The sequence below is a fragment of the Triticum urartu genome, chromosome 4 (assembly GCF_003073215.2).
Source record: "Triticum urartu cultivar G1812 chromosome 4, Tu2.1, whole genome shotgun sequence".
Lineage (NCBI taxonomy): Eukaryota > Viridiplantae > Streptophyta > Magnoliopsida > Poales > Poaceae > Triticum > Triticum urartu.
This window is the reverse complement of record NC_053025.1, coordinates 473,076,751-473,086,942: the sequence shown is the minus strand read 5'-3', so window position 1 is coordinate 473,086,942 and position 10,192 is coordinate 473,076,751. Positions and strand designations below refer to the sequence as shown.

The following is a 10,192-nucleotide window of genomic DNA, read 5'->3' as shown; positions in this document are numbered from 1 at the left end:
CCTTGGGCGCTGCACCATCGCGTCAACTAAAGCAGAGGAAGCCTTCGCCCTGGGTGCCGAGGGGAGGGGGGGCCAAGGCGGCGTCCCAAGAGGAACGAGGCACCCGAAGGCATCACCGCCGCTGGCGCTAAGACACTAAGCTTCCCCCACCCACCACCATGTTGCGGGAACAGGTCAAAGACCAACCCCGACGAGGGACCACCACGACAGGTCGAGTACTCCAGATCCAGATTGAGGCTAACCTGACACCGCCGGTGACAGTTTGCGAGGACCATCGGCCACCGCGCACCCCGACACACACATGCCCAAAAAACTCATCTTGCCTCTATTTATTTTGGGGTAGGGGATATATAGGGCACTCTATTGCACGCCCAACTCCCGCCTCCTACCGTGGGTCACATTGCCACGCCAACAGCCAGACCCCGCCAAATCACCCCGCGTCTCACCATCGTTCCATTCTTTCGTTGCCTGCCCTTGCACTGCCTCAACTCCCACCCCATCATCGCCGTCAAAGACAATGCAGACATCACTCCTCCATCCCTCGTTGGCGCAGCACTACCTCTTCCCACCATTGCCACCTTTGTAGCTATCCCATCCATGTACAATCGTGTTGCCACTGAAGATGGTGCGGGCAATGCTCCTTCTCCCCTCGTCTGCGCCTAACATTGCCGCCACCTAACAACCCCATCTCTACACAAACGCGTTGCCCCGCGCGCCCAGGGTGCAAGGGCACGATCAGCCGTGGAAAAAGGCGGCGGCTCCAATGAGGTCCTCTCTTCCCTGATTGGGTTGGACAGCGAGAGCGAGAAAAGGAAGAAAAGAAAAATATGTAACCCACCCAAGAGTGTGTACCATGTGAAAAAAGAATTATAGAGCTTCATCCTGGAGTCGGCCCTCTAAAACCATCATAGAGGCTCTAGAGAATTTGTTAGAATAGCTCATCCTGGAATGCGTTGGTACAAATACCGGCCAGGAAATCAATCCTAGCGCCATTCACTAGGGCCTGCACATGCCCTAATAGGCCGATCTGGCACAGCAATTATCTCTAAACCACATGGAGAATCGAAGATATCATAACAACACAGCGGCAGTGGCTTTCTCAATAGTCAGAACACATCCACAAAATCTGTAGGAGACAAAATCAGAAATAACACATCTAGTAAAGTGGCCTGAACAGCTTGGACTTCAGATAATCTACATGGTTTCAGAAATATAGTCTGATGTGAGTATATGAAGATTGTACGACACCAGGTCTACACTTTAATCTCTATATAGACTCCACAATAAATTAAAATATATGGAGAAACCTTGCAGACTTAAGGCAGAAATGTTCATAACGTCAGAGGAAGAGCAACATAGTAAAGTCACCAAAAGTCATTTATTCTCTATAAGATTCATTCATAGGATGTCATAATAATAATAATAAAACTCGCAAGGTTCTAGCTAAATCCAATATATTTTTATTCTGTATAAGTAACAAGTAACTCATAAGTCCAATCGGTAAAAATTCCACAAACTAAAATAAGAAAGAACGGCTATCTAGTTCCCAAAAATCCCTGTCCAGAAAAGAAAATGGAAGGTTCTTGGCCTGGTTGTGAACCCTCTCAGTTGGCGTTTACACCGGTAGAGTCGAGGAAGCCAGGGTGTAGGGCCTCCAGATCCTCAGGCTTATTTTTTGCCGCTTGCTGCCCTTGGAGAGCTTGCACACACTCGTTAACTTTTGCAGACAAGGTATCCTGCGAATTCAGCATCGAGAGCAAATAAGAAGTATCCAGCTCCAGCAACATTCCAGTGATCTTACTGGCCAGATCAGGCTGCAACAGACAGGGCATACCAAGTTAGTGCAACTGCTAGGTCCCTCAGTTATTGGTTTTGAAAGAAGCAAAATAAGGGATTAAAGTAGATGAGGAATTACATGATATCTCTCGACCAGTGGATATATCCTATTCCCGAGCATATCCCTTTGTTGTTCAGGTGGAGCAGCAGCCAGCAAGCTGGCAAAAGAATCATTCAGCGACGAAATAGGGCCGCCGTGATGGATGGCCAGGCCATTGCTCATAACATCAGGTGGAATGTACTTTGCATGAGCGAATTGCTGCATGACAGGTAGCAGTTTAAACTCTCCAAAAGGAAATAAATTATGCATAACTGGATCAGATAATGTTAACTATGTGCAAGGTAGTTCCCTGCCTAGCAATCCATGCTAGTGAAGTTCTGTCACAAGACAACGTCTAGGTAGTATAATTGAATTGGCAATAGTAACAGGTTGCACCTTAAACTCTTCAGAAGGAAAGAATTATCAAGTACTGTTAATTAATAAAGTGCTAGGTGGTAGCCTAACACTCCGTGTTAGTGAAGTTCTGCCACAAGACAATGTATACTTAGTATGATTGAATTGCCAATAGTAATTGGGGGGGGGGGGGGGGGGGCTAACTAAAGGAAAAGGATGACGTTTAAATAAGCCACAAAACAATATATTACCTTCTCGTTCCTTAAAAGTTGTTTTGCACATATGTATCTTTCAAAATCTTGACTATTATTATCTTCCAATTTTACTTAGATACTTGAAATACACATGTGTTTGTCTCAAAAAGTATGTTCACGCTATATGCCTTTGCTGAATTATACTGAGATGGAAAATTAGTGGTCAAAATAATCCGTGACAGTGTCAACAAAAAACTTTGCAACAAGATTGTTAGACTAACCACGATTTAAATAGACTAAAAAGTAAAACATTTGTTTTCTCACTAAAAACCGTTTAACATTCGTTAATATTAGATATTTATAAAATGAAGTGATAAACATACCTGCCGGGACATGGACATGAAATCTTTAGCTGTCTGAGCGTGTGACACATAGTTAACAGTGTGGGGAAAAGTCATCATATTCCCGGTCATTCGTCCCCTATTGTTTCTGTACTGCCTTGGAGTATTTGGCATCTATGCAAAAATTAAAGTTAAGAAGTTTTAACCAGTTTTTTGCACTTAAAAAATGAATTTTGAGTAGAACAAGTCAGTGACATACGAGTGGTGCATGAATTTGTTGGATACTATGCGGCGAAGGGTACACATTCTGCCTCCATTCTTGGCCGAACCCAATGGGTGGATACATGAAACCTTGCCTTGAAGGACCCTGGGGAAAGTGTGTACTGGGATGGGCAAAGTACACATGAGGATAATCTGTGGGGATCACAGGGCTTGCAGTTCCTGCCATCGTAGCAAGTTCAGCAAAACGTTGCTCTAGCCTTGCTTTTCTGTCCTCTTTCCTTTGAGCAATAGCAACATACAATGGTTTGCCATAAAACATGACACCTGTTTTATTTCAAACAAAACAAAACATTCTCAGTGTCGTGATGTCAATGTATACATTCTTAGTATCGTGATGTCAATGTATAACTATAAGTCGCTGCAAAATAAATAGAGGATTACCACGCATGTTGCCTACGGCACACTTTGCTTCATCGGGTGTGCTATAACATACAAATCCGAATCCTTTGCTAATGCCCTTGTCATCACGCATAATCTTTACTGATGTAATGTTTCCAAATTCAGCAAAGCGCTCGCGAAGAGTATCATCTTCAACTTCATCACTAATATTTTTGATATACACATTGGACCCCTGTCAAAATTAAATACACATTTGTAAATGAAAGACGTGAATGCATATACGTGAATATATAGGATGGAACAACGAGGAGACATAAAAGAGATAATGATGGAACTTGCATTGCTCTTAGTGATTATTTCATTGCGCTTTTCCTCATGTAAGAGCTGCAAATATTGCTTTCTTTCAGCCTTTTTTTGAGCCCTTGCCACATACAAAGTTTTCGCTCCTAATAATGAAAATATGATTAACATTGTTAAGTAAAAATGCATCGACCATTAAAAGTTATTTGTGAAATGAAAAGCATGGCAGTAATATACATACCCAAAGCCATCCCATTCATGGTCTCTTTTGCTTTCTTGGCACTTTCTGGGGTTTTGAAACTAACAAACCCAAAACCCTTGGATGTTCCATCATCTCTCTTCATTATCTTCACACTAGTTACTTGACCAAACTGAGAGAACTTTAATTTAATAAGTTCTTCTGTCATGTCATCATCTATATTCTTCATATACAAGTTAGTGTACTTGTCATCATTATTGGCGGATCGTTCGCTCTTCTTAACGAAATGAGCAACAAGCCTACACAAGATTGATCATTGTAAAACAAAACTATGTAAGTAGAAATGTTAAAAAAAGAAGACAAAATTAACATAAAATAAAGTCATGTACTAGTTGTATTACAGAAACATTGACTTACAACTCTCTGCCCTCAAAGTAAGAGTTGTTAAGAGTCTCTATTGCAATGTCTGCTGGCTCTTGTGCTGCAAACTGAACAAAACCATAGCCTCTACTTGTGCCATCCTCATTTCTAACAACTTTACAAGATAATATCTCTCCAAACTTGGAGAATAGTTCTTGAAGAATTACATTGTCAACATGATCCCCAAAGTTCTGTCAATTAATACAATATCAAGTTAGTACTTACATATGGCAATACAGAGTGAGAAATATTAGCATGAAGAACATATTTTATCTTTTTACCTTCACAAACACATTTCCAACGCCACTTCTCCTGGCATCGGGATCTCGATTTGACCACATTACTCTAATTGGTTTGTCCAATATAAGGCTATGATTCATCTGCTCCAAAGCAGTCGTTGCTGTCAACAGTTAAAAAACAAGTCAAAAGCCAATCAATTATCCCTCCATAAACAAAAGTAGTTTGGGCATAGGGCCCTGTTGAACAATGAAATCGGTAATAAGATAATGAAGGAAAGAGAGAACGAATAAATAGAAAAGTAGACAAGTTGTTGGTAAAACATACATTATACCTTCAATATATATATTTAAAAAAGAGTAAATTTATACAACAAGCATAGGAAAAACTGGAGAGAGCGACAAGACAGTAGTAATCAACTTATTCATTCACATTTCCATGGATCGGGCATTAACTTAAAAATTGGAAATTGTGCGATTGCAAGACATTGTAAGGAACAATATATATAAAGAAGGGAGTGCGTGCAGACAAAGTCTCCTAAATTATTATTTCTACCATCTTCAATGGAAAAGGAACTCAACTTTGAATAATCGATACCAATCTTTTGCTCCACATCACAATATATCACCGTGCATCTTAAACTTGTACAAAGGAGATGTACTAATAAACATAAATATTACTCTCTCTGTGAACCGGTTCAGCTAGCACCAGAACCAAGCCTCAAAGCCAAACATTGTTTCCTTGCTAACATTGCCGCAATCTCTAGTTTTGGAAGAGATACTAATTCATGCTTCCAAACATGCATGTAAAAAGGATGGGTTGTAACCCAAATATGGCCAGTTCACGCACTCTCTCTTTCTTTCTCTCACACACACATGACACAAATACATTCCATACATGGTAAAATTTAAAGATTAACAATTACTCCCTCCGTTCCTAAATATGTCTTTTTAGAGATTCCACTACAAATTACATATGGATGTATATAGACATATTTTAGAGAGTAAATTCACTCATTTTGCTCCGTATGTAGTCCATAGTGGAATCTATAAAAAAAACTTATATTTAGGAACGGAGGGAGTAAATTGCATGTGACATACAAGCTCAAGATTAAGCAACGCATGGCAGTTATGTGATGGGTGCACTAGTTGCATGTTGAACAACCCAAACTATGCAATTCCCCCGGTTACCATAAGGGACCGATGATGGCTATCAATTCAAAAGTGGCAACACACTACAGCAACGAAAACGACAGTTGGATGACAACGACCCATATAGCTTGTTCAAACGCCATCAAAGATGTTTGATATATAATTAAACACGCCCACTTTGATGCCACGCAGAGATGTTTGATATATAATTAAACATACCTATTTTGTATAAATCCATGAAATAAGACCGCAATAAATAATGATAGGAAAAAACATGGCACCCCATATCGCTATCAAGGAAAAATCGAAATTGAAGATACATAGCGGTAGCTCACGGTGACATGGTAGAAAAGGAAAAAAATGAGATGGATGGATTGAGACAGTAGCGCGATAGAGAGCGTGTATACCATCGGCTTGGGAGAAGTAATTCACATAGCCGTATCTGAGCGACCTGCTAGTGGCGTTGTCGCGGCAGACGCGTACAGAGGTGACGGCGCCGACCTTGCTGAAGGCGTCGAAGAGGTGTTCCTCCTGTGCGTTCTCGTGGAGATCGCCAACGTAGAGCGCGGGCACCGTAGCGTTGGTTCCCGCGGCAGCCGGCGCCGCCTGATCATCGCTCGCCGCGGCCACGGAGGGCGCGGGCGCGGGCGCGGGCGTCTCCTCCGTCGGCACCTCCACCGCCTCCGGCGCCGCCGCCGCCATGATCGATCGGCTAGGGCTCTCGGCGCGTCGTCGTCCTAACTCCTAACGCAATGCGGGAAACGGAAACGACGGGTCAAAAAACCGCGAGGCGAGAGGAGGGGTCGGTTTTTGTTTGCCGAGCGACGGCCCCGCGTGCGTTTCGGCCCGTCCCGACCCCAAACCACCCGATGGCCACCCGGCTGTATCGCGTGCAGCGCCCACCCACACACCCGAGCCCTACCCGACCCGACTCGGCTACGAGTAGGACTCCTCCTGAGTCCTGACCCCTCGCTCCCTTTCCCAGTTTCCTCGCCCGTCCGTCCCGCTGCTGCTGCGCTGTGGGCCCGGGCTGTCGGCGTCGCGGGCAGTTCGGTTCGGCCGTTCGGCCACGCCTACCGTGAGGAGTCCCCGCCCTGCCCTCCCGCCGCGGGGAGAAATTACCAGCCTGCCATCGGCGCGGCCCCGGCGCGCCCAGGGGCACAAGCGTCCACCGCACGGTATTTGACCTCCCCCTCGCTCGCTCGCTCGCTCCCCGTTCCGTGTCGGCGAGCCCTCCACCACCACCACCACCTCCTTTCCCCCTCCTCGCCCTCCCGCGGCCACCAACCGGCCCCGATCCCGGATCCGGCGCGGCAGATCCGGATCCCGGCGATGGCGTCCACGGCGGCGAGGCGGCTCAGGGAGCTGCAGGGGCAGCCCGGGAACAAGACGTGCGTCGACTGCGCGCAGAGGAACCCGCAGTGGGCCAGCGTCTCCTACGGCGTCTTCATGTGCCTCGAGTGCTCCGGCAAGCACCGGGGCCTCGGCGTGCACATCAGCTTCGTCCGCTCCGTCACCATGGACTCCTGGACCGAGCCGCAGCTCCGCAAGATGGAGGCCGGGGGCAACGACCGCCTCAACGCCTTCCTCACCGCGCGGGGCGTGCCCAAGGACACGCCCCACATCCCCAAGTACAACTCCAACGCCGCCGCCGCCTACCGCGACCGCATCGTCGCCCTCGCCGAGGGCCGCGCGTGGACCGACCCGCCCGTCGTTAAGGAGACGCCCGGATCTGGCGCCCCCGCCCCCGCCAGGAGGCCGCCCTTGCCCGCCGGAGTAGGGGGCGGAGGCGGTGGCGGTGGCGGTGGATGGGACGATTGGGACGACGAGGTCCGTCCGGATATGCGTAGGAACCAATCGGCCGGATCGTTTGCTGGCGCTGGAGCGGATTCGGGGAGACAGCCGACGAGGTCTAAGTCCACTCAGGACATATACACCAAGCAGGAGCTTGAGGCGTCGGCGGCCAGCAAGGAGGATTTTTTCGCTAGGAGAATGGCGGAGAACGAGTCCAAGCCTCAGGGGATCCCTCCCTCTCAGGGCGGCAAGTACGTTGGCTTCGGATCCACCCCGCCGCCGTCGGCGAACAGGAACAACAACGGTGCTGCCCAGGGCGATGTCATGCAGGTCGTTTCCCAGGTAAACGAAACAGGTCATTGTTTTTTATGATATTATCAACTACTCCCTATATACCTGCAAACATAATACTACTAGTACATGATGTATAGTTTTGTGGTTAGAATCAACGAATCTCCAAACATTTCCCCAATACTGCAATAGTATTGGAAGAGCATATACTTCTGTTTTCAAAAAGGAAAATCTGCTATTTCATAAAATTGGTTTCTTCCGGGGATCCTATTACAGCAAGTCATGAATGGCTATATTGTCACCACTGTTAACTATGCATCACTGATATTGCCCCTGTTAGAGTGCTGGGACATCCACATCTTATACTTCATCGGATTTGTGAACCTCCCCTCGCATGTAGTTAAAGTGCCCCTTCTACCGTGTCTTCATTAAGCTATGCATATTGACATAGCTGTGGGATCACCATTTGTAGCCTGATCCTGATCATCAACAATTTCTCCTTATAGACTTAATGTGGTTTATTACTGTACCCCAGCCATTGTTTTTAAAGCGTCCCACCTTGGACGCTTAGGCGGTAAGGTGACCTTGCGGCGCCTTACAATTATGCCCGCTTTAGGCGCTTAGGCGTCACTTAGGCGTCAGGGCAGTTGGTGCTCGCCTTAGTGCCTTATAAACGTCCCCAGCAGCACTCCTTCAGATTATATTAGCAAAGTACATCTGCATCCGTCATTTGGTTACTTAAGGTTATATTTTGTTTGGTGCCAAGCTTGAGATGTCATACTTGGATCATGTGCATATATGGTTAGACAGTCATGTCATAATTGGACATTGTTTTGATTTCTGTTTAATCTCATGAGTATATGTTCCTTACCATTTTACCTTTTCAGGGATTTGGACGCCTTTCGCTTGTTGCAGCATCTGCTGCCCAATCTGCTGCTACTGTTGTCCAAGTTGGCACAAAAGAGATTCAATCAAAGGTACTTGCAATGCTTTGCCTGATTTGTGATATGCAAGAGTTGAATTTCCGTAGTCTAGTTGATCATGAAAAATGCTCTTTGTTCGCTGTGTTTAGCTAGTATCTTGATTAAATCTTGTTAGACTCTCCTGAATACTAATATGATAGGAAGGTGTCCTCCAAGCAAGGTTTGACATTGTAATAGTTATATGAACTGTCTTCTCTGTTTGGAGCAGTCTTAACTCAAGAATATTATTCTATTCATATTTATTTCTACTGCGCCTGATGTTCAGTATCTTGTCTTGTTTCACACTTCCACCCATGACTAGGCGCTGAGTGAACATATCTTGTCATAATCCTTGTCTCAGGATATAGTGCATGCTGAATTTTAGATTATTTGTCGTGTTCTTTATTCTCATGTTACATCGATATTTGTCTTTTAAGAATGTTCCTTCTCTGGAATGCAGATGAGGGAAGGGGGTTATGATCAGAAGGTGAATGAAACTGTCAATGTTGTTACCAATAAAACTGCAGAGATAGGAAGCAGAACCTGGGGGATTATGAAAGGAGTGATGGCATTGGCCACACAAAAGGTAGAGGAATATGCCAAGGAAGGGGGAGTGGGCGGTGGCTGGGGTGATGATTGGCAACAAAGGGAGCAGCAGAACAACAGCAACGAGCCTTACCGCAGGTATGATCAGGAGACCAGCAACGGCAACGGCTGGAATTCTCCGCAAGATGGATCAGCGAAGAACCAGAACCACAATTCCAATTCTTGGGATGATTGGGATGACCAAGACAAGAAGGAAGAGCCTGCCAAGACAAGCCAGAGCAGCGACTCGTGGGCCGGCTGGGATGATGCGAAAGATGACGGTTTTGATAGTTACAGCCATCACAGCCCAGCCAACAAGGGTGGGAGCAATCAGAATGGAACTGCGGGCGGGTCATATTGGGCCGACGGCGGCGGCTTCCGCTGATGCTGGTCTCTTTGTGAGAGCCATATACTTTGCAGAGTTATATGCCAGAAAAATGTGAGCGTGGTTATTATTTCAGGATACCTAAGTGTTGGAGAGTAAAAGAGTTTTTTTTTTTGTAAGTTGTCTACAATTGTTATGTCTAGCGGCATGTTCATATGGCCAAGCCTCATTTGAAACTGCCATCCCCAGCTATTAAGAAGCGTCGAATTGAAATTGTAATCTACACATACATACTTCCCCTGCAGATTCTTTATTCCTTGTGCTGATTTGTCGTAGTTGCAAGTGGCAAGAGGGGTGGCACATGCGCTGTCAATTTCTGCTGTATTATATATTGTGATCTTGTTGCCATTGCTTTTCTGGCGCCGATCCACCAGCTGATAAGGCACTGAGACCTTCGGTGCCTTTCTGGCCTTTGGTGCGACATGATTTGCCTTTCGATGGTTGATTCCAGGAAGGGGCTGACTGTGTGTCCACTTTTGGAA

General features: G+C 45.9%; 2 protein-coding genes across 2 annotated transcripts; one reads left to right on the top strand and one right to left on the bottom strand.

Annotated features, from left to right (window-relative positions):
• Window positions 1–1,391: 1,391 nt before the first annotated feature.
• Window positions 1,392–6,778, bottom strand: LOC125552124 (polyadenylate-binding protein 4-like). The gene is made up of 10 exons (XM_048715603.1): window positions 6,101–6,778; window positions 4,587–4,705; window positions 4,303–4,496; window positions 3,928–4,184; window positions 3,726–3,832; window positions 3,429–3,618; window positions 3,025–3,311; window positions 2,808–2,939; window positions 1,916–2,095; window positions 1,392–1,814 (listed from the first exon to the last, which is right to left on the bottom strand). Exons 1-10 carry the CDS (start codon window positions 6,393–6,395, stop codon window positions 1,605–1,607), a joined length of 1,971 nt encoding a protein of 656 aa, XP_048571560.1. The 5' UTR covers window positions 6,396–6,778; the 3' UTR covers window positions 1,392–1,604.
• A 118-nt stretch (window positions 6,779–6,896) lies between these two features.
• On the top strand, window positions 6,897–9,985 carry LOC125552123 (probable ADP-ribosylation factor GTPase-activating protein AGD6). Its single transcript, XM_048715602.1, has 3 exons — window positions 6,897–7,829; window positions 8,666–8,755; window positions 9,201–9,985. The coding sequence occupies exons 1-3, from the start codon at window positions 7,026–7,028 to the stop codon at window positions 9,708–9,710; spliced, it is 1,404 nt and encodes a 467-aa protein (XP_048571559.1). The 5' UTR covers window positions 6,897–7,025; the 3' UTR covers window positions 9,711–9,985.
• Window positions 9,986–10,192: the final 207 nt, after the last annotated feature.

Coding starts and splice junctions, on each gene's coding strand:
- LOC125552124 (XM_048715603.1), bottom strand. CDS start 6,395: ATGGCGGCGGCGGCGCCGGAGGCGGTGGAGGTGCCGACGGAGGAGACG. Junction 4,706..6,100: donor TTACTTCTCCCAAGCCGATG/GTATACACGCTC, acceptor AACTGTTGACAG/CAACGACTGCTTTGGAGCAG. Junction 3,619..3,725: donor AAATAATCACTAAGAGCAAT/GCAAGTTCCATC, acceptor TAATTTTGACAG/GGGTCCAATGTGTATATCAA.
- LOC125552123 (XM_048715602.1), top strand. CDS start 7,026: ATGGCGTCCACGGCGGCGAGGCGGCTCAGGGAGCTGCAGGGGCAGCCC. Junction 7,830..8,665: donor TCATGCAGGTCGTTTCCCAG/GTAAACGAAACA, acceptor TTACCTTTTCAG/GGATTTGGACGCCTTTCGCT. Junction 8,756..9,200: donor CAAAAGAGATTCAATCAAAG/GTACTTGCAATG, acceptor TCTGGAATGCAG/ATGAGGGAAGGGGGTTATGA.